This window comes from Aedes albopictus, chromosome 3, assembly GCF_035046485.1.
Source record: "Aedes albopictus strain Foshan chromosome 3, AalbF5, whole genome shotgun sequence".
Classification (NCBI taxonomy): domain Eukaryota; kingdom Metazoa; phylum Arthropoda; class Insecta; order Diptera; family Culicidae; genus Aedes; species Aedes albopictus.
Window position 1 is genome coordinate 69,502,128 of NC_085138.1, and position 23,416 is coordinate 69,525,543.

The window sequence follows — 23,416 nt, forward strand, 5'->3', positions numbered from 1 at the left end:
TAGCGTAGAATTCAAGAAAGAACAAAATCGAATTTACGCTGCAGCCGAGGTTAATGGATACAACAGAACTTTCGTAGACAAAATTCTACAAAAACACAAACGCAAAAAACACCGTCAGAACATAACAACGCTGGAGCCAATAGCAGGACAAACAAAAAGGATTAGCCTACCGTTCTACCCTTAAGTAACCAACCCAATAAAAGCTAAGCTTTAACGACATGGATTGCAAGTAGTGCACAAAAGCGCCAACACGTTACGTGAACTACTATGCAATGTGAAGGATAAGGTTCCCCTGGATGAGCAGTCAGGAATTTATGAAATTCCGTGCATTGACTGTCCAGCTGTCTACATAGGTCAGACACGCCGGAAATTCAAAACCAGAATCAGGGAACATAAGAATGCCGTTGACACAAACAAACAAAACGAATCCAGCGTGGCAGTTCATACAGCGAGCAGTAATCACAACATCAACTGGGAAGAAGCGGAACTGCTCAAACGTGTCAACAAATCTTCGCATTTGAATGCATGGAAGTCCATGTTCATCACAGGGTTGACAAAGCAATTGATGAATGAGGATGACCCTCCCATTGCATCGTGTCTGACGATAGAGTACCTTCTCTTCTTTTGGACGTATACGAACAACGTACGAACACAACGTAGTCAGTCGGACATTGTCCTGAAGATGGGCTAGATCTCGCCCGGAACTGGTCGACAAAAGGTATTTTTTTTTAATCTTTTCTTGACGATTGTAAGAACGATAACAAGTGTTGTCTTGTGTCGCGTCGCGTATTGTGTGTGTCGTGTAGTTCTTACGTTAGTGCAACTGTAAAGTAAATTGTGAATTTGAAAGTCATCTAAGATATTTAAACAATGAATGTCTCATGTGGTGTTTTTGTTCAGCCCTCGTCGGGGTAATTTGGCTAACAATTCTAGATTTTATTTTTCTAATTTACTATGCGATTAATAACTTCATTCTAATGTTTTCATTTCATTTTCATTTTGCAGCATTTGGTGGGGCATTGAGAGCGCAAGTCAGTCCAAAGCCGATGATAAGGAGGGGTAATGGCTGAATAGTCTTTGCTGACCACATAAACGCCATGGGATAGGAAAAGGGTATTTTGGTGTGGGATTAGGGTGTTGGTACAGACTTGACAATATCAATGCTATTCAGATGCAAAATAATTTTAAGGCTCAATAGTGAATCGCATACCTTCCAAAACCAAAAAACAATAATTCACAAAATACCAAGCAAGTCATAGAAAGAAAAAGCGCCCGATTGTTTATTTTGTCAATTATAACAAACGGAAACTTCTACCCTCTCCGACTCGCCAGTCACCCCGGAAAAAATGTCCCTTCAGTTCTGGAAAATATATTATTCCCAATTAAGCCTTCAATCGAATTGTCCGCGTGGTCTTGTAGTACCCCTGCTAGGTAAGAATCAGTCATTGCCATACATATTAAATGCTAGACATGACCCCATGGATAGCATTTGCATATGTAAAAGCTTTGCTGATGTGACTTTCCTATTAGGCAATTCTCTCATCTCATGTTTGTCTTCAAAACCTTATCAAGCTTAGAAAATTGAAGTTGATAAACAATACATTACAAGGTTCGAATTCCCATAGAATGAGATCATTCATTCGCACTACAACACCATAGGAGATAATACCACATTGGCTGATTACAGTACAAATGTGAAAAATCTCCCTTTTCCCCCTATCCGCAACCCGGGGACGCGCCCTGTTGGATTTCGAAAGCCTCGGAGAATATTACAAACCTTCAATGGCATTCCCATAAACTAACCCACATTGCCCATTCAGGGGTCTGACTGGGCCTATTACCCTCCCTCAGTTTGTAATATTCTCTCCAACTTGGAATTATATTTTCCCGACACATAAATGACTTCGACAAATGTTCGATATAGGTACTATGCAGCGTCATGATCAGTATAACTATATCAGATGACTTGAAGATCTGATTCTTACAGAATTGTTTGCCATTGATTATACATTCAGCTATTCCAATCATTGCTGCAAAGGCCATCGACCACATGCCTGAAATCAAAGCTTCCTGGAAGATATAATCCAAGCCCAGGGCTTCATTCTAATGTTTTAATCAGGCCAGTATTAGAGCTGTAAGGTGAATTTGCAAAATATACTAGATTTTAAGTGACTTCCCAGTGGTGCTCAAAATGCCCCATTGGCCAAATTACCCCCACTACCCCTACGACTTATAGCTGCTTAGAGAAACATTTAAGGCAATACCTGATTGTTTCTTGAGTAGTGTCATGTGGGAAATAGTTAAAACGTGTTGCAACATGCTCAAAATCTAGCAGACTTTCCGAGCGACAAGTTCTAAGAACTATCTTTTGTGTAGTAGAACGGTGTGAGGCAGAGAAGAATAAACCACGAGTTTGCTGCGCCCTACGACAAATTCAGCATCTAGAAGATTGCCAAAACTAGAAGGATGTGGAATGATCTGACATTCCCTTGGAGAGTGACGAGTAACTCTCATCTATGTAAAGATGTATTAATTAATCAAATCAATGAATGGAATTCTGTTCATTAGACGATAATTATTTAGATTTTTGCATTCGCAAAAATACGTGAAAATTGTAAAATCTCCAGCTTTTAGTACACAGTGAATTTAATTTAAAGCACCCAATTGTAAAAACATAGAGTTGTAAAAATAATGCACTTTTCCGGATAAGTCTATTACATTTTAAGAGATGGCATAAATTTGTCCGTGAGCGGAATTAGGTGGTGGTCTCACACCAATTGTAATAAAATCATACTTTTATGAAAAGTTTTATATTAGTCTTGATTTGTATATCTGATTATACTTAGATTGAAGTAACATAAAATGCAAAAACATTACAAATTGGCTTATGGCTTTTTACGGCATCATCAGCATCGGCAGCCATGTTGGATATGTTGCTCGAAATTTCAAATTGGCTGAAAATTTTAAAGTGAAATTAGAGTCACCGGAAAAATGTCTTAACAAATCCGAGGAGTTTCGTGATTTTGCCTAATTGTTTTCATCAAATACGTTTATTGTTTATCAATTAGCCTTGACGAGTAAACGAGCAAAGTGATAAAAGAAGAAAATGAGATTTGTTCCTGCCTAATCATCTGCCGTTAAAGCGAATATTCGATTGAATATGTATTATCCTATATGCTCACTCGCAGTGATTGCGATGATACTTTTTCTGCAGAATTACCCGTTTTTATATCACTTCAAAAACGCGCGGCAAACAATCATTGAAAATCAAAAAGCCAATGATTCGTTCGAAGACTCAGTGATGCATCATGACACCTACCTTAACAGCCATTCAACAGATGATGTTTTTCTGCGAAACTGCACTGCAAATTTTGTTTGCTGGTATTCAGCAAACTTTGCTGATTTTTTTTTGTGCTGATTTCATTCAGCAATACGAATTTATTGAATATCAGCAATTATTTTTCAGCTTGCTGAATCTTCCAGCAATTTTGACAGTTGATCAGCAACGTTGTGCTGAAATTCAGCAAAAATTTCGCTGAATTTCAGCAATTTATTTTGCTAATTTTTTTTGTGCTGGAAGCGTTTCAAAAAAATTGGTGTGTGGTCTTAGATGAGTGAAATCTGGTATCCTGATGGTACTACACTTTTCTCCCTCCGCTCCCCCAAAACCTTACCAAGTTTTTATAACATTCAACATTTCATCCTATGAAAAAAAAATCTTAACAACTGGCGGGTGTACATTATGTAAGTGCGAATATTTATGAGGCACCTTTTATGAACGTACATGCCAACAGATTTTTTAAGCTGTTGGATAACATGGATCTAATACCCTCAAGAAATGTTTCCACTTACCTTGTAGTATACATCCGGAACGTACTGCTTGTCGGTGGACTCCCGAATATAGCCCAACTCGGGAGCGTCCTTCGTTGGAATCAAACAATTATCTCTCACTAGTGCCATACACTGCGCCGTAACGGCGTACCCCTCCATATGCACCTGCTTTTTGTCGTCACCTGAAACCGGAAATGTTAATCCGAATAGCTCTAATTTAAAGACACCCAAGTGGAAATTACCTGTAACGCAAACCGTAACAAACTTCGACCCAAAGTACCCGCCGTTGGCGTACTTACAACGATTGGGATACTTATTCTGCAGATGTCCCGCCAGGATGCATTCCTGCGCCGTGAGGAAGTGCGTTTTAATGCCGCGAACATGTTTGACCGTTCCGGCAGCGGCATTCTCGGCCAGCAGATCGGTGAAGATCCAACCCACGCGGCGCAGCCCCAAGAGACGAGCCATTTCATCCACCTCCGCCTCGTGTTCATCTTCCAGCAGAAGAATGGAATCACGGGTGCTTTCCTGGGGCGGCTCGTAAATGGCTGCGACCCGAGCTCGGATACCCAGCGGAACGTCCGGATGGACTTCGTAGGTGCCGAAGAGCATACCGATGCGCTGATGCCCGGTCGTGCGCCAATAGTTCAGAAACCGTTCCACTATTCCGGTGTTTTCGAACATAACGTTGTCGATGTGCCGATAGGCCTGCCGATTGAGCGTAATGGCCGACGGTTGACACTTGGAGCAGATGCCCTTGGGCCACGGCGGATGATCCCGGCAGCCCGTTTTGATCTTGCAGTTGAGATCCTCCAGGGCAACAAACTTGCCACGGTCCACCCCGGAGGTGAGCTTCTTCAAATGCGAATGGAACGAGAAGTGTTTGATCTTCTGCTCCTTGAGGTAGGTCTCGTCCCACGGTTCCAGCGGGGAACAATGGACGCAACAGCCATTCGAGTTGTGACGGCACCTGTGGAGGGACGATGAATTGAAACATGTCGTTGGAATGGAAATTGATCGATAAGAACTTACAGCTTTTCATCTCGTTTTCGTTGAATTCTACCATCCTGTTTGTACAGTTCGATATCCACGGAATCCTCTCCGTTGAGAACTGCTGAAGCGTTGGCACCGTAGCTGGTGCTTGGAGTTGGCTCACGGCTGAAACCAGCAGCCGCCCCACTAAACGAGGAACTACTTGTGGAGGCCATCGACGCGACAGAGGAACTTCTTTCCTGCAAGACCCAGAAAGAAAATTAGTTTGGAATCGTGACAAAAGGTAAAGCGAAATTTACTTACAGGCTCCTTGGAAGTTGACGGCCCAGCAATATGCTTCAAATATATCATGTCTCCATGTTTTAGGCCGTTTTCTTTGACCGTCTGAGATCGACTGGAGACAAGCTGCAAATAAGAAGTAGATCGTTAGTATGGTCCATTCACCAAACTGAAGCCGAATAATTACCTCTTTTGTGCAGTTCCTTTCTTTAAAGAGCGCAAATCCATAATCGCTGAGTGAGAAAGACCCATGTACAAGTTCGTACAATTCCCGCAAGTTGCTGGTTTCGGAAATTTCCACTCGTTTGGTTCCATCCGGCGATTGAACCCGAAGTACCTGAATGAATGCGATATAAATAAAAAAAAAAATGAAAATACCTATGTAATTACATGCTTTATGATAGAAACAGACTGGTAACCCAGTCAACACACGATCGCATATGATGTTGAATAGGATGCAAAAGTGGAGGCGATATACGCACACTTTACACGCTGTCAAATGGAAGCTTGTACGCATATGACCTCCACTTTAGCATCTTATTCAACATTATATAAGACTTTGTGTTAGCAGGGAAATATTTGACATCATTAAATAATTAAAGAAATCACAAGGTTAGAGTGATTTAAATATCTAACCCCATTTCCTTACAGATCTAATACAAAAATGCATTTTGCAGTAAACTCGTTCAAAATCAACTTTCCGGCACAAAATCTTCACAACAATCACTGATAACAGCAAGTTCACGCAATAAGGTATCTGATTTAGATGAAAGAAGTGGACGAAAACGGTCGTTTCGTTGTAAATTTAGGTAATAAACAATTTTGTTTACCTGTGGTGACGGAAATGGGATCAGAAACCCTAATTACAAGCTTTGTGACAGAAACAAGAGTCCAGGTTAGAACGCACTGAGCGCATGAAAATTCTGCTCTTTGGATTTACACCATCACGCACATCATAAATAAGACATCTTTTCAACAGGATGTTGAAATGGTTGAAATATCCTAAATGTCATTTCGAACTGTGAAAAAAACCACACCGCAGATGATGATTATCCTGGGCTTGTTAGGGGAATATCTGTAAGTAAAAAGAAAATCGCGTTAAGTACTGTTCCTTTGAATTCCACTAAGAATTTGCATCCTTTGACAGATACGTATTTCGACCTCAACTGTAAGGTCGTCTTCAGTGTCTTGTACTTGACTCGACTCACTGTCGACTGTCGAGTCAAGTACAAGACACTGAAGACGACCTTACAGTTGAGGTCGAAATACGTATCTGTCAAAGGATGCAAATTCTTAGTGGAATTCAAAGGAACAGTACTAATAACGCGATTTTCATTTTACTCACACCGCAGAGCCACACGGAGCGCGCAAAGAAATTTTCACCCGGGTGAAAAACTCCAGTGAATTTCACTTTGAACGGCGGCTCTGCGGTGAGGTTTTTTGACAGTTCGAAATGATATTTAGGATATTTCAACATCCTTCTATCTGATAAGATGAAAAGATTTTTAATTTATGTGCTTGATGGTGTAAATCCAAAGAGCAGAATTTATATGCGCTCAGTGCGACCAAACCTGGAAGAGACCACACTCAGCCAAATAAACTTAATATTTTCATAAGGCCTAACTTATGAAACGGCATTTAAATAATGCATAATGATTAGAATGAATTTCGGAAAGTTGCTCTATGATGCAAAATCGTGCCATAGCTCGGATTTTATAGAGTTTTTGACCCCATTTCCGGCACAACAGATAAACAAAATTGTGCATTACCTAAATTCACAACGAAACGACCGTTTTCGTCCACTTCTTCCATCTGAATCAGATACCTTATTGCGTGAACTTGTTGTTAACAGTGATTGTTGTGCCGGAAAGTTGATTTTGAACGAGATTACTGCACCTAGTCCAGCGCCAATTCTCGGCACCAGTGCCAGAAATCTCTGAAGGAATACATAAATGAATATCGGGAGGAATACCTGAAAGAATCTCAAAAGAGTCTTTTTGAATATCGTACAGGAATCGCTGAATGAATCGCGGGTAAGATCTCTGAAAGACTTCTGGATGAATCCTAAGAACAATCATTGAAGGAATCCTTGGAGGAATCCCAAGAAAAAATAATACAGGTGAGAAACCCCTGGTGGAATGCCGCACAGAATCCGTGAAGAAATCCGGTAGGAATTCCAGGAAAAACTCCGAAGGAATCCTGGACGGTGTCTCTGCAGAAATTCAGAGAGGAATCCCTGGTGGAATCCCCGGCGAAAACCTTAATGGAATTTAATGGAAATTTGAAATGGAGTTCAATGGAAACTCCGGAGAAATTTAATAATAAATGCTGGGGGAAATCTCCCAAAGGAATCAAACGAGAAATCAATGAAGATGAAGGAAACCCGGAAACATTTTTTATGGTTATATGTTTGTATTTTAACTTAAGCTAATTCTACACTCTGAATGAATCCCTGAAAATATTCAGGAGTAATTCCTTAATAAATCTCAGAAGAAATACATCAAAAAATACCGGAAGGAGCCCCGGAACACATCAGTAAAGGAATGACGGAAAGAATCCCGCAGCAATCTCTAAAGGTCAAATGAATTTCGGGAGGAATCCTTAAAAGAAGCCGCGTTAAAATAAATGACGAGATTAAAGGAGGTATCAATAGAAGAATTCTGGAACAAATTCCTATTGTAAACCCGGAAAAATTCCATGAAGGAGTCCCGGGAGATAACTGATACAATCTCAGGAATAACCTGTGGCAGAATCACGGAAGAAATCCCCTGAGGCACAAGTTTCCAAAATGGAGGAGCACGTGCCTCTGGAGCCGAGCAACTGATACTTGATAAATCGATAAAGGAATCCCAGGAGAAATTTCAGACTGAATCCTGAGAAGAATCCTTTGAAGAAATTCCCGGAGGAATTTTTGATGGAATAATTTTAAAAACATCCGGGAAACAAAACATCGAAGAGGAATACTGGGAAAAAATACCTAAAGGAAAGCTGGGAAGGATCAATGAAGGAATCACGGAATAAATTTCTGGAAGGAGGAAAGATGAAATGCTGCATTCGTATCACCTTGCAAAAGTCTGACTCTCTCAACCGTAATTCACTTCAGAAGCCGAATTCCAAGATGTCACATATATGACCTGCAAAGTTCGATCCATCATACAACTTTTTGCAACAATACTCTACTGTATATAAAACAAAAAGTACTCTACTGTATACCTATGTTGCATAAAGCTAAAAATATAATTTAGGGATTCAATAGAGATATAGCCAAGTGATACTCGTAGTCCTGGATGGAACATTATAGTCTTTGACATTTTAGGGCAAACAAAACGCTACAAACTCATTATATATCATAGCCAGGAACTCAGACACCGAAACGGTCAAACTCCTGTCCAACGATCCATATTTTTTCTTGCGTTATATTTAATAAACGTTTATATGATTCAATTTATAGAAACAAATATTGATCAATTCAGAGATTAGCTACAAAAATCGATTACCTATAAAAATACTAAATAGGTGTGCTATAGGTAAGTTTTATGTATAAGTCAATTGTAAAAAATATTATTATGAATACCTAACAGGCATACGATAGTATTGACCGCGCAGAGCTATGGAGAATCATGGACGAAAACGGCTTTCCTGGGAAGCTGACTAGACTGATTAAAGCAACGATGGACGGTGTGCAAAATTGCGTAAGGGTTTCGGGTGAACTATCCAGTTCATTCGTATCTCGCCGGGGACTGCGACAAGGTGACGGACTCTCATGTCTACTCTTCAACATCGCGCTGGAAGGTGTGATGCGACGAGCCGGGCTCAACAGCCGGGGAACGATTTTCACAAAATCCAGTCAATTTGTGTGCTTTGCGGACGACATGGACATTATCGCTAGAACATTTGGAACGGTGGCAGAACTGTACACCCGCCTGAAACGCGAAGCAGCTAAGGTCGGACTGGTGGTGAATGCCTCAAAAACAAAGTACATGCTGGTAGGCGGAACCGAAAACGACCGGATCCGTCTGGGTAGTAATGTTACGATAGACGGCAGTGCTTGAATTTGAGTGAATATGAATGGTACGATCAGTCATCAGCGCCAACCATCACTACGAACGAACACGCACAGGGAGCAAAGAGAAACCGAACCAACCGCGACCAGTATTCCTCATCGGTCGGTTGGCTGGTGAAGCATATTGACTGGTAACGATTATTTCTCACTGGCTGCGGTGAGGCTGAAGATGCGTGAATGATTCAGTGGATTTATTTTTTGCTCAAAACTTGTAAAAATAATCAATTTATCCATAAGAGAATGATGGACGTGACTATTATAATCGATTTAATTCGAGTTTATGTCATTTGCACTGTAATAACGAGATAAAAATCAAGTATATTCATTGCCGTATACAACGGCGAAGAGAGAGATTCAGAGAGCCGCACGGCGGTGAATAGTCGTCCCTCACTCTCACTCATATTTTTTATTGCTCCCGCTCCCACTTGCTTCTGAAGCATGTTAGCCAATGAAGGCATATTGCTACCGCTTTGGGTTGAAAAGCGCCGGTCAGAGAAGAGCAAATTTTGATTCGTCTGAGGTAAAACGCTTCAATTTTCAAGCGCTGATAGACGGGGATACTTTCGAGGTGGTGGAGGAATTCGTCTACCTCGGATCCTTACTGACGGCTGACAACAACGTGAGCCGAAAAATTCGGAGGCGCATCATCAGCGGAAGTCGGGCCTACTACGGGCTCCAGAAGAAACTGCGGTCGAAAAAGATTCACCCACGCACCAAATGCACCATGTACAAAACGCTAATAAGACCGGTGATCCTCTACGGGCACGAGGCATGGACCATGCTCGAGGAGGACCTACAAGCACTCGGAGTTTTCGAGCGACGCGTGCTAAGAACGATCTTCGGCGGTGTGCAGGAGAACGGTGTGTGGCGGAGAAGGATGAACCACGAGCTCGCTGCACTTTACGGCGAACCCAGCATCCAGAAGGTGGCCAAAGCCGGAAGGATACGTTGGGCAGGGCATGTTGCAAGAATGCCGGACAACAACCCTGTAAAGCTGGTGTTTGCAACGGATCCGGTTGGCACAAGAAGGCGTGGAGCGCAGAGAGCACAATGGGCGGACCAGGTGGAGCGTGACTTGGCGAGCATTGGGCGCGACCGAGGATGGAGAGCGGCAACCACAAACCGAGTATTGTGGCGTACTATTGTTGATTATGTCTTGTCTTAATGATGTTGAACAAATAAATGTGTGTATGTATGTACCTAACAGGTAAGGTTTGTTCCAAATCAACCGATCTAGCAGCAGAGCAAAACAAACTGAAATCTTCTGAGCCCTGGCGGTACCTCACCAACAGTTTGTCTGAAACCAGCCGATCTATAATTGATTATTGAAATTCTTTAAAACTTGTTATAAATCCTTTTGATTAAAATAAAAACATTTTCATTGACTACATTTGAAAATTGTTCCAATCCCAAAAACCTGCCAGCACTGGACGGATAGAAATCAAAACAAACTCCCTAAACTTGCATTTGGTTGAGGTTATTCCAGATGCAGAACAAAATCTGGAACACAGACGTACCGGTCAATTATTCAGCTGACTTCTTGGTAACAGAGACATCAACTAAAATCCTTTACCGGTTCTCAACCAAGCAGTTTAGCCTGCTTCCAACTGAAGCAGCCCATCTCCCCACTCCTTCCGATGCGCCCCTCAATGACATATCACTTTTCCGTGCGTCATTCCTTTCCTTTCTTCGAAACAATAAAGAAAATTGCTACTCACAATCTTGCCACCTTTGGACATCTTGAGCGGTTGCTTCCTGGCTCAACCCGGAACTAAATCGTCCGCCTGCCTTTGCTTATGTAAGTTAACTTCAGCTCGTCTGCGGGAGATGCACGGCGGAATGATGCTCGGTACCTGCAACGGAACGACGTTGAGTGACGAAACTGCTCAGTCAACAAGCGATCCGAAAGAAAAAAAAACTTACCCGAAACTGGTCGTCCTTTCCGCTGGTGACAACTGCCAAAAATTTAACCGCTGCTACCACTGTCACTCCAATTCGGGATTTGACTTTTCCGATGTGGAATTATGTACGGGAAGAAAGGCTATCCAAATGGCCAACAAATAAAGCAAAAACGAAAAACCGACAGCGAAATTTTAATGCACCGACCGACGAACGAAAAACACTGACGATGATAAACTGACGTGCGTGCAGCTGCTCCTGCGAGAACTGTCAAAACAAAAGTCAGCGACTTTTTTCTAGGTAAATTTTCGAAGAAGGTCCGAACGATTTTGCGAGCAAAGGGGAAAAAAGGGAAAAAATTACAAGCAATTTCGTTCGTTTTGATTTTTAATTTGTACACACTAAGATCAGCTCGGTATTTTTCCCATCTTTTTACTGAGTTCTCAACAGCAGATTTAACTCGGTACGCTCGGTTATTTCTTTTGCGGATATTCTGTAAATGAGTTACCGAGCTCAGATAATAAACTGTCAAAATTTACTGATGTACGGTAAATATCGTTACTGGTATACGGTAAATACGATAACCGAGCGTACCGAGATAAATCTGCTGTTGAAAACTCGGTAAAAAGATGAAAAAAATGCTGAACTCAGTGAAAAAATTACTGAGCTGGAACATCTGAATCTTAGTGTGTAGCAGTAATGATATTTTTATGCGAATAAAACTAAAAAAGTAGATAATGTTTCACTTTAATTACAACCAGTGCGTAAACATTCGTATTAATGCAGCCTGCAGGCATTATGCTGGTCGATGCAGATTCTCGCGAAACCTGTAAAACCATCGTAACGCCCCTCGACAATAACTGAGCGGAAATCATCGCGAATTTGTTGCACGCTAACCATTTTTTAGCTAACAGCCACAAGTAGTGTTGACTGAAATGTACATTATCAACGCTTTAAGCTTATTAAGCTATATGATCGCATATTTAATTATAATTATTGTTTAATTTTTTGAAAAAAAAATCATACTTGAATATATGGTTAGCTATATGCCCGGCTTATTATGCTATACCCGGCTTATTATTGTGTTTTTCAAATGATGAGCGATGTGTGGAAATTTATAAGCGTGATTCCTTAGGCGCCAACGCACAGTGGTCGTATTTGGAACAACATTTGGCCAACAGGTCGGTGTCGGATAAGTTATATTGAGTTTCTCGAGAGTTTTCAGCATTTCAACGAGTTTCTCTTCGACCTCTAGGTTGCGCGCCAGGGTAACATGTGTGTTGGGCTTGGGCTCTTTTCGAAGATTAACTCAAACCCATACACCAGCGCACTAGTTGCGCGCCGATTGCCTATGCGCCTAGTTTTTCACTAGCCCAATCACCAGTGGTTTAATGACGTAAAAGCGTTATTATGCGTTGCGCGAAAATTTGTACGCGCAAGCGCCCATACATCTCCGCCTGTAAGGAAAATTATTTCGGTGTTTTCGGCGCAGTATTCCTTGGCCAATTGGGTTGTTTAGTGAATAAAATATTGCTATTTTCTATAGCCTAATCGAAAGAGCTCATTTTTCTGAGTATAACGTGATTTTATTGGATTCCAACACTTTTGTTTTGATGGTTAAATCAACAAAACAGTTTTAATTTTCGTGGATAGAATGACAGTTCAATCGTTAAAGTGACAGTTCGACCCGAACAAAAAAATTTCCCCATACAAACTTTAAATGGATTTTAAAAATAGTTCCCGGACTCCAAAAATTATGAAATTTTGGATTTCGCCTAATTTTTGGGCGGAGAATCCGATTATGAAATAATCCGGATACCCCTAAAGAACCCAATTCGCGCACTTATTGTAGAAGACACCATAACGATTAAACATACCAGCGGAGGTCTATTAGCGATTTTGCACCTTTTTCGCTCTCTATTTTCTTGCAACGGGTAATACAACCGTAAATAAAGGGTGTCCACACTCAAATTGCACCACGGAAAATAGTGTATAACTTTTGATTGCATGCATCAAATTTGCTGATTTTTCAACCAGCAACAGTTTATTATGTGTAGATGATGCCATCATCGCTTGAGTCAGAAATACTGAACCGATTACAATGACATTTTTTTCTGTAGGTGACGTATGTATATAGATATATTGTATTAAAATTTCATTCGATTTGGTCAAACGGATAAAAAGTTGTAGTCGTATATGTAGCCAAAATTCGCAATATGCAAACAAAAAATGGCGGGTATTAATTGCACATACTTTGCATCTCAAACCACATCCACATGGATATTTGCAAAAAGTGTGAGTCGACTATACTGAGTGTGCGTGACTTATTTGTGAAGTTCTGCCTCTAATCTGTTCAAAGACTTATCTCCTTGTTACTTATTGATACCTTTAGGGTTAAGTGGGCTCTAGAGTCTCAAATAACAAAAAGTTGACACAAAATACATTAGATTGACGTTGTCATATTATGTTAATGCATTCAAAAATGATAATTCAACATTCGGTTTTAAATAAGGTACACAGGGGCAAGTTGAAACGGGTAGAATGAGATGAAACAGCGGGTTAACGTGATATTATCTAGTCATGATAAGCAATTTGAATTTCATTACATTTTTGTTTAATCAAACAATCATTTGCTCAAGGATAATTATACAAATGGTATTAAAATCTTTTTCAAAACATTACAAGTTTTTTATTAAGAATTTACTTTACTGAATAAAACGCATGCTTGATATATGTCAATGTGCATGACATCTTATAGTATAAGCCTAAAATATAGTGGAAACATATCAATTTGCAAGTAATACGATGAATTTCAATAATAGTAGTCCCGTGTAGTGATTTCTTTCTATGTTTGTAGTTTTACTTTGTAAGATACTTTGGTCTTGATAAATATTTCATGCATTTTAATGGTTTCAATGTTATGAATGCATAAAATAAAATTTCTTTTTCCATAGTAAAATTCCTTCTTTATTGCAAAGGGAGTTTGGCAACAGATTTAGTATGGGGAGAAGTGTCACTTGTCCTTGCAGAGCGTGATAAAAACGAAATAAAAAGGAATAGTGATTAAAACGACTAGTCATATAACTAAAAAACCACTGCACTGTTTTACAAAAATTACAAAATGGAAACTATTCATTAGAATTGAATTAAAAAAATCACCCGTACACTCGATACCGTCCAACCTTCTTCTATGTGTTAAAACTATTTAGCAATCAAAATCTATCCAATGATTCCGAAATAAAGCATAAAATAACTAATAAAAGTTCCTAAAAAGTTGTATTGAAACCTCAAATTGCGTCAATCTTGCCTCCTTTTTCCCAGAACTGACAACGGTGACATTTCCAGAACATTAATGTCTTTTTAATATTGTTCTACATTTTCAATTTTTATTTTATCTGTAAATTTAGTTAAATTTATTCTCAGCATAAACAACATTGAACATATTCAACATGAACATATCTAAAACTAAGTAAAAAGAAGATAGAGTTTGGTAGGGACTGTTTCTTTTAATTGCACTACGATTTTGCATTCTTTGACAGATTCGTATTTCGACCTCAACTGTTAGGTCATCTTCAGTGTCTCGTACTTAATCCGATATTCTTTTTACGTACATGTATTCCGCTAGCATGCCCAGGTTCATCATCATCATATCTAAAACTGTTTCAATCACACATTGATTGATTTCACAATAAAAAAAGTGATTACAAATGCTTACCTTAAAGTATGTGTATCAAGGGCGTGTGCCGAAAGAATACTTAAAAGCGGATCTATGACATTTGGTCGAAAGACATTTCGTCGAATGACGTTTGGTCGAATGACATTTAGTCGAAAGTACATTTGGTCGAACGGATATTTGGTCGAATGGACATTTGGTCGAAACCCATTTTGAGGAAGAAGAAGCATATGACATTTAGTCGAATGAACAATTCGTCAAATGGACATCTGGTCGAAAGGCACTAACTGATGAAAAGAGATTTAAGTGGAAAATAATATTCAGCATCTTAGTTCGCTTTCAGTTCAAATGCAGCACTGCGTTAAAGAACAGCCTATGTTTGAAAGAAGGAAAAATCTCTGATGAAAAAGTCTGCAGCCATAAGATCCAAATACCAAGCGGAAGAGCAGCTTGTGTTCAAAAGGAGAAATTTCTTCTAAAACGTTCAGAAGTTGGTAAAGGAAAACGCAATGAAATGATTAAACGTGAAATAATAGCCTATGTTTCAAAGAAGGAAAAATACACGATAAAAAGACAGCAGTTATAATATTCAAATACAGTAGAAATACGAAACTTGGAAGAACAGCCTATGTTCAAAAGAAGTAAAAATCATTGATAAAATAATAACAACCATAATGTCCAGTCTCAGTACAAATAACAAACTTGAAAGAACAGGATATGTTGAAAAGAAGGAGAAATCTTTGATGCATAAGCCAGTATGTTCTACACAAAAACGCAATGAAATGATGAAACTTGAAAGAAGAGCCGATATTAAAAATTATGAGAAATCTTCGATAGAAAATCAACTACTTCAACAATGCCAACGAAAACTATACTGCACTAAAATATTTGCTATTTAATGTTTAATATTATTAAATACGATTAAATTGCTATACGACCAAACGTACTTTCAACCAAATAAGTTCAGTATGTAACTTATAAATTATGATACCGAAATCTATATTATTTTTCACTCAAATCTCTTTCAATCAGTTAGTACCTTTCGACCAGATATCCATTCGACGAATTGTCCATTCGACTAAATGTCATATGCTTCTTCATCCACAAAATGGGTTTCGACCAAATGTCCATTCGACCAAATGTCCTTTCGACCAAATGTACTTTCGACCATATGTCATTCGACCAAACGTCATTCGACAAAATGTCATTCGACCAAATGTCCTAAAGCCCTTAAAAGCTATTCTCTAAGGGCTGATTTCTTCACCTCTGATTAACCGGTAAACCAGGCTTACCCATATAGTAAAACCTGGGTTAACGCTTTAGTCAGGGTGAAGAAATCGGCCCTATGTGCACAACATGCGAACAAAAGTATTCATAGGATAAATTTTCACTTTTTAGTAAAACATCGACCCCTGCAAAATCAGAGCACAATATACATAAAACTTCTTATTATATTCGAAGAGCTATCAGTTTTTCTGCTAAACAAGTTCAAAACAACTAAATTTACAGTTAACATGTAATCGAATCATCTTTCGTGGCCGTCTGATCGTCGTTTAGGTGTATCGTTACATGGTGTGGCATGCAAAGTATGTGCAATTAATACCCGCCATTTCAGGCAAATTAGCACATGAAGGGTATGTGCTGCAAATGGTATGTCACAGTCACAGGTGTATGGTGATTCCTCAAATGTATGGGTCGCACTAATGGGAAGTATTTGTTTTCCTCCATTACAAATATCTATGTACCAGACATATGGAAGGAATGTAGACTTTTATGATTTATGACTTTCGGCAGACTGTAATGGGCTGGATACATGAAACGTACGCCGGAAAAAATTAAACTCGTTGTAAAGACTTGCATTCGTTTCTCTCTAAATGGTTTCAAATTTATTATTAGAAAAGGGACTTTTTCTTGCCGAGTTTAGGTTCATCAGATTAGCGTAATACCATAATTATATGAGAAAAGTGGTAAACTACCCAGGTAACCACTAAGCATTTGAATAAGCCGTACAGCAGACCGTATTAAGCATTTGAACTGCTTGCTGCCCTACATAAGCAGTTCGAATGCATAGCTGCCTTGAATCAGCATAAGCTGTGCTATTCAAAAGCTTTCAGCTGTTAATTAGCATTTCAACTGCTTGAGGTGTTTTTGCGAGGAAGCAATCAGAATGCTTTACAACTGCTCTACAAATGCTAAGAGGAAAGAGAATGGGAGATATGTTATGCATTTGATAGCTGATGCTGCCTCTCTCTTACAGAATCTATGCCTCTGTTGACAAATTTGAACATCTGAGTTACTTATCCGTTTTTCCCTTATTCATCCAAAAGTTCCGAAGTAAACATTGCTGCAACTGGTTTGAATTGGGAACATTTCCACACCTAATGTTGTCGAAAAATGTGTACCTAATAGGTGTATCTTCGGCGGATCATAAGATTAAGATTATCGAAAGAAGGAATCATATGTTATTGATGGAAGAGGGAAATGTTTTTTTGAGCACATGTTTTGGGTGTCGGAATTGAATCTGTTTTCCGACCATGCTTTATATTGGCAATAAAATTAGCATACATCATCGGACCAACCGTAGCGTATCCTGAAGCGTGGAGCAGCAGCCTGAACAGAACACATGATTGAATAATCACCGGATCGAAAGTTCAAACCCCGATAGCACCAAAAAAAGCAAAAAGTACCACCTAAATCAGCTGGAGTGTGGAGGAAGCTAGATCGTCGAGAGAGCGAGAAGCAGGCGTAAATCTATTTTTGTTTTGTTTCGCGACGAGGCGTTACGCATCTTTGACAGTTTGATAGAACGTTCCTGAAGGTGTTGCACTCATACAGCCCGTTACTTTGCCAAAACCTGCTGTTGGATAGCACTATAGGCGTATATACAGCCAGTTAGCATTAAATGCCTTGCCATAAGGGCAACTATAATGCTGCAGGAATGCTATTTTAAATGCTTACTGGTTACTTGGGTATCTAACTGAATTTCCAAAGTAATAACAAACAAAATTCTGTAAGGATTTTCTAAAGGAGTTTCCAATGCTGAAAGAATACTGAAGACATTTCTAAAAATTCAATTTTGCAAAGAGCTCTCAAAAGAATTACAAAAGTAATTGGCAGCTAAGTTTCCAAAGGGATTGCAAATGAAACTTCAAAAGAAAGCCAGGTTCATCCCGGCAGAAAATCCCCGAATAAAGAGATAAAAATTAACTTCCAAAGAAATTGATAAAGGAAATCCCGTAAGAGGTGCCTGATAAATTTGCACACCGTCTTCAGCCAAAGACCACAGACTGAATATAACTTACACTAGACAACGGATAACATTTAAGACTGTAAGATAGCCAGTGGTTCAATGAAGAATGTTCGAAGGTCCCGGGCCCTTTATCGTTACAAGGAAACACTTTTTTGCCCATATTTGTACCTCCGAGGGGCCTCCACATTAGTTCCGGCCCCGGGCCCCACAATCCATAATCCGGGTCTGACCACGACCAATAAAAACGTCAAGAGTGAATATGTACCCTTGAAACATACTTTGTGGTTCAAAGCAAAAATCTAGATAGGGCTTCAGGAGCCTATTGGGTGGTCTAGGTCATCCAAACTACTCTGGAATAAATTTTTACAAGATCTACAGGACCTACCCTAATTTTAATTGACTCTTTCCGAAAAGTTGATTCACATTGATGCCCCCTAGAACTCACAATATTATGACCGATTGGATTCTGGGGTAGTTGGACATTTTCGTGAAATACAAACGGCTTCAAATACACTTAGAAGTTTGGGTTACAATAGCTACACACTGTATCATGTTTTATTTGTAACGAATGTTAGTAGAATGTAGTCTATGCTGCTGCTGGAGCCTCAGTGCGCCACTATAATGCTTTTGGTACATTTCTTGAATATTGCAGGCCATTCAAACTATTTTGAAGTTAAGAACTTCACGGTCTACAGGAGCTACTTTTGTTTCTTTTTATTCTATCGGTGTTAATCTTTCACTATTGCCTTTGTTCTACGAAATTTGTTCTAGAACAAACATACCTATAAACGAATAATGCCTTTATCAACACATTTCCCTCCATTCACTTTATCATCGATAGCTAATGGACTGACGTTCGTGTAAACTAAGTTGTACATTGCCGTACACATAGTTAACTCTTCTATTACAACGTACCTAATAGCATAGAGCGCGACGAAGTGCTACTCGTATCCAGTGCTTATTGCATAAACCATTTTCTCCGCCATCCTGGAAGCATCCCACATGTTTGGTACCTTACAGTGGCTTATCAGCATACTAGTATTCACGCCTCATAACATCGTTGGAGCTTAGCATTCCCTCTTTGTGGGTGTCGATTATGTTCTACCTTTATATGATACCTTTGCTGCATTCACTCGCAGCTCAATAATCTTGCTCATGCTGTTTGGGTTTCAGGTGCTATGTGCTCATCATTGATATCTTAAATCGAGCAATAAGAATGAATTGCTTTTGAATTGAATTTACTTTTTTCCTCAAGAGTAAGCGTATCATTCATGTGATATCAGTTTGAAAGTTTTTTTTTCAAATGCAAATACTGAAAAAAGTTATGTGAGCGGATTGCCATTCTATTTAGAATATTTTCTCCTTTACACTCATAAACATTGAAACAAATGCAAATGCCAGTTTTGTTCTTGCGCTACTAACATTGGTTCGCTGTACATAGTGTTTCCAGGCGTAGAACAGATCAAGTTTAGAGGAATAAGTCTCGAAACTCTTCCTGGGGCTAGACACCTTCCATAAATCACTTCCACTAATCATCGATCAAGAATGGTTGTTAACTATTTTGCCATCCGATAAACAATCAATAGCACGCACATTTTTATAGTGTGTCGCCTTCTTACAAGTCGCCTTGTCATACGTACTTATAGTAATTGAACAAATTGTATCACCAAAATAATGCGGGGAATGTAACGGTGTGACGAATTGGCACGAATAAGCAGGGCCCATATAGCCGAGGCGGTAAACGCACGGGTATTCAGCATGACCATGCTGAGGGTGACGGGTTCGATTCCCGGTCGGTCCAGGATCTTTTCGTAAAGGAAATTTCCTTGACTTCCTTGGGCATAGAGTATCTTCGCGCCTGCCACACGATATACACATGCAAAATGGTCATTGGCAGAGGAAGCTCTCAGTTAAAAACTGTGGAAGTGCTCATTGAACACTTAGCTGAGAAGCAGGCTTTGTCCCAGTGAGGACGTTACGCCAAGAAGAAGAAGAAGAAGCTTTTTTTTCTGGCTCGGCACTGCTAACGATACTCGAACGGTAAATTTCAGAGAAGAATAAGAGAAACGACATTGAGAGGTCGATGGGGACCTGGTGAAGCAGTTCATGAAAAATTTATATTGATAGAAATGTAGTAACAAGTAACAAGTAACAAGTAACAAGTAACAAGTAACAAGTAACAAGTAACAAGTAACAAGTAACAAGTAACAAGTAACAAGTAACAAGTAACAAGTAACAAGTAACAAGTAACAAGTAACAAGTAACAAGTAACAAGTGACAAGTAACAAGTAACAAGTAACAAGTAACAAGTAACAAGTAACAAGTAACAAGTAACAAGTAACAAGTAACAAGTAACAAGTAACAAGTAACAAGTAACAAGTAACAAGTAACAAGTAACAAGTAACAAGTAACAAGTAACAAGTAACAAGTAACAAGTAACAAGTAACAAGTAACAAGTAACAAGTAACAAGTAACAAGTAACAAGTAACAAGTAACAAGTAACAAGTAACAAGTAACAAGTAACAAGTAACAAGTAACAAGTAACAAGTAACAAGTAACAAGTAACAAGTAACAAGTAACAAGTAACAAGTAACAAGTAACAAGTAACAAGTAACAAGTAACAAGTAACAAGTAACAAGTAACAAGTAACAAGTAACAAGTAACAAGTAACAAGTAACAAGTAACAAGTAACAAGTAACAAGTAACAAGTAACAAGTAACAAGTAACAAGTAACAAGTAACAAGTAACAAGTAACAAGTAACAAGTAACAAGTAACAAGTAACAAGTAACAAGTAACAAGTAACAAGTAACAAGTAACAAGTAACAAGTAACAAGTAACAAGTAACAAGTAACAAGTAACAAGTAACAAGTAACAAGTAACAAGTAACAAGTAACAAGTAACAAGTAACAAGTAACAAGTAACAAGTAACAAGTAACAAGTAACAAGTAACAAGTAACAAGTAACAAGTAACAAGTAACAAGTAACAAGTAACAAGTAACAAGTAACAAGTAACAAGTAACAAGTAACAAGTAACAAGTAACAAGTAACAAGTAACAAGTAACAAGTAACAAGTAACAAGTAACAAGTAACAAGTAACAAGTAACAAGTAACAAGTAACAAGTAACAAGTAACAAGTAACAAGTAACAAGTAACAAGTAACAAGTAACAAGTAACAAGTAACAAGTAACAAGTAACAAGTAACAAGTAACAAGGGGCTGTTCATAAACCACGTAGACCAAAATTTGGCCATCTCAGACCACCCTCCCCCCTCGTAGACTTTTGTACATACAAAAAATTTGAAATTTGTATGGAGCGTAGACTTTGGTCAGACAACCACCCCCCCCCCCCCCCCTACCCCCAAAAAGTCTACGTGGTTTATGAACGGCCCCCAAGTAACAAGCTTGGTAACAAGTAACTTCAAAAACCATCACCATTTCAGTCTTTGCAGCATCCGATTAAAATCATCAAAACTCTAAATAAACGCATGCGTAACTAAAGCATTCCACCGACAAATACCGGGCCTCGGAAAACTTCGGAAAAGCAAGCACGTGTGCTATGCTTCACCAGATAAGAATTGAGTAAATTATCGTCATTTTTCTCGCATGTAGCTCAATCAATCCGAATCGGAACTTCTACCACGTCACGTCCAAAAAGGTTGCATCGGGTACGGGTTTATGACCCACTAGGCTAATTGGACACCGTGATTTGATAGCATCGGAGGCAGTCCCTTTGCTGCATATGGAACGTACCCTGCATCACTTCGGTTTGGTTGTTGTGCTTCTTGGGGGAAGAGTGGAGCCTGAAGGTTTAGACATATGACTTTGAAAGCACAAGCGAACAAGTGGGTAGTGGGTGGAAAACAGATTCTCTCCTTTTGGAAAATGAGCTGAGAGTGGGGAATCACAGAGAGTGCGAGTTTTATCAGTGGTTTGGGACTTGCAGATGGGGTTTGCTGGAGCGAAAGGTGAATAGGAAATGGATGAATGAAACAATATTTTAAAAAAGAAAAGTAAAAAATTGTACAAAAATTGTAAAAATTGTACAAAAATTGTAAAAATTGTAAAAATTGTAAAAATTGTAAAAATTGTAAAAAATGTAAAAATTGTAAAAATTGTAAAAATTGTAAAAATTGTAAAAATTGTAAAAATTGTAAAAATTGTAAAAATTGTAAAAATTGTAAAAATTGTAAAAATTGTAAAAATTGTAAAAATTGTAAAAATTGTAAAAATTGTAAAAATTGTAAAAATTGTAAAAATTGTAAAAATTGTAAAAATTGTAAAAATTGTAAAAATTGTAAAAATTGTAAAAATTGTAAAAATTGTAAAAATTGTAAAAATTGTAAAAATTGTAAAAATTGTAAAAATTGTAAAAATTGTATAAATTGTATAAATTGTAAAAATTGTAAAAATTGTAAAAATTGTAAAAATTGTAAAAATTGTAAAAATTGTAAAAATTGTAAAAATTGTAAAAATTGTAAAAATTGTAAAAATTGTAAAAATTGTAAAAATTGTAAAAATTGTAAAAATTGTAAAAATTGTAAAAATTGTAAAAATTGTAAAAATTGTAAAAATTGTAAAAATTGTAAAAATTGTAAAAATTGTAAAAATTGTAAAAATTGTAAAAATTGTAAAAATTGTAAAAATTGTAAAAATTGTAAAAATTGTAAAAATTGTAAAAATTGTAAAAATTGTAAAAATTGTAAAAATTGTAAAAATTGTAAAAATTGTAAAAATTGTAAAAATTGTAAAAATTGTAAAAATTGTAAAAATTGTAAAAATTGTAAAAATTGTAAAAATTGTAAAAATTGTAAAAATTGTAAAAATTGTAAAAATTGTAAAAATTGTAAAAATTGTAAAAATTGTAAAAATTGTAAAAATTGTAAAAAATGTAAAAATTGTAAAAATTGTAAAAAATGTAAAAATTGTAAAAATTGTAAAAATTGTAAAAATTGTAAAAATTGTAAAAATTGTAAAAATTGTAAAAATTGTAAAAATTGTAAAAATTGTAAAAATTGTAAAAATTGTAAAAATTGTAAAAATTGTAAAAATTGTAAAAATTGTAAAAATTGTAAAAATTGTAAAAATTGTAAAAATTGTAAAAATTGTAAAAATTGTAAAAATTGTAAAAATTGTAAAAATTGTAAAAATTGTAAAAATTGTAAAAATTGTAAAAATTGTAAAAATTGTAAAAATTGTAAAAATTGTAAAAATTGTAAAAATTGTAAAAATTGTAAAAATTGTAAAAATTGTAAAAATTGTAAAAATTGTAAAAATTGTAAAAATTGTTAAAATTGTAAAAATTGTAAAAATTGTAAAAATTGTAAAAATTGTAAAAATTGTAAAAATTGTAAAAAATGTAAAAATTGTAAAAATTGTAAAAATTGTAAAAATTGTAAAAATTGTAAAAATTGTAAAAATTGTAAAAATT

General features: G+C 37.6%; 1 protein-coding gene across 1 annotated transcript in view; it reads right to left on the reverse strand.

The window, feature by feature from the left end:
* The window catches only part of LOC109427099 (nuclear protein localization protein 4 homolog), a 116,185-nt gene extending 104,841 nt beyond the window's left edge, over positions 1-11,344 (reverse strand). Inside the window, exons 1-7 of the mRNA XM_029872339.2 lie at positions 11,090-11,344; positions 10,885-11,019; positions 5,291-5,440; positions 5,128-5,229; positions 4,864-5,063; positions 4,074-4,801; positions 3,853-4,013 (exon numbers count right to left, since the gene is read on the reverse strand). Of these exons, the coding sequence (XP_029728199.1) occupies positions 3,853-4,013; positions 4,074-4,801; positions 4,864-5,063; positions 5,128-5,229; positions 5,291-5,440; positions 10,885-10,905 (1,362 nt within the window). The 5' untranslated portion in view covers positions 10,906-11,019; positions 11,090-11,344. The remainder of the gene's footprint in view (positions 1-3,852; positions 4,014-4,073; positions 4,802-4,863; positions 5,064-5,127; positions 5,230-5,290; positions 5,441-10,884; positions 11,020-11,089) is intronic.
* Positions 11,345-23,416: the final 12,072 nt, after the last annotated feature.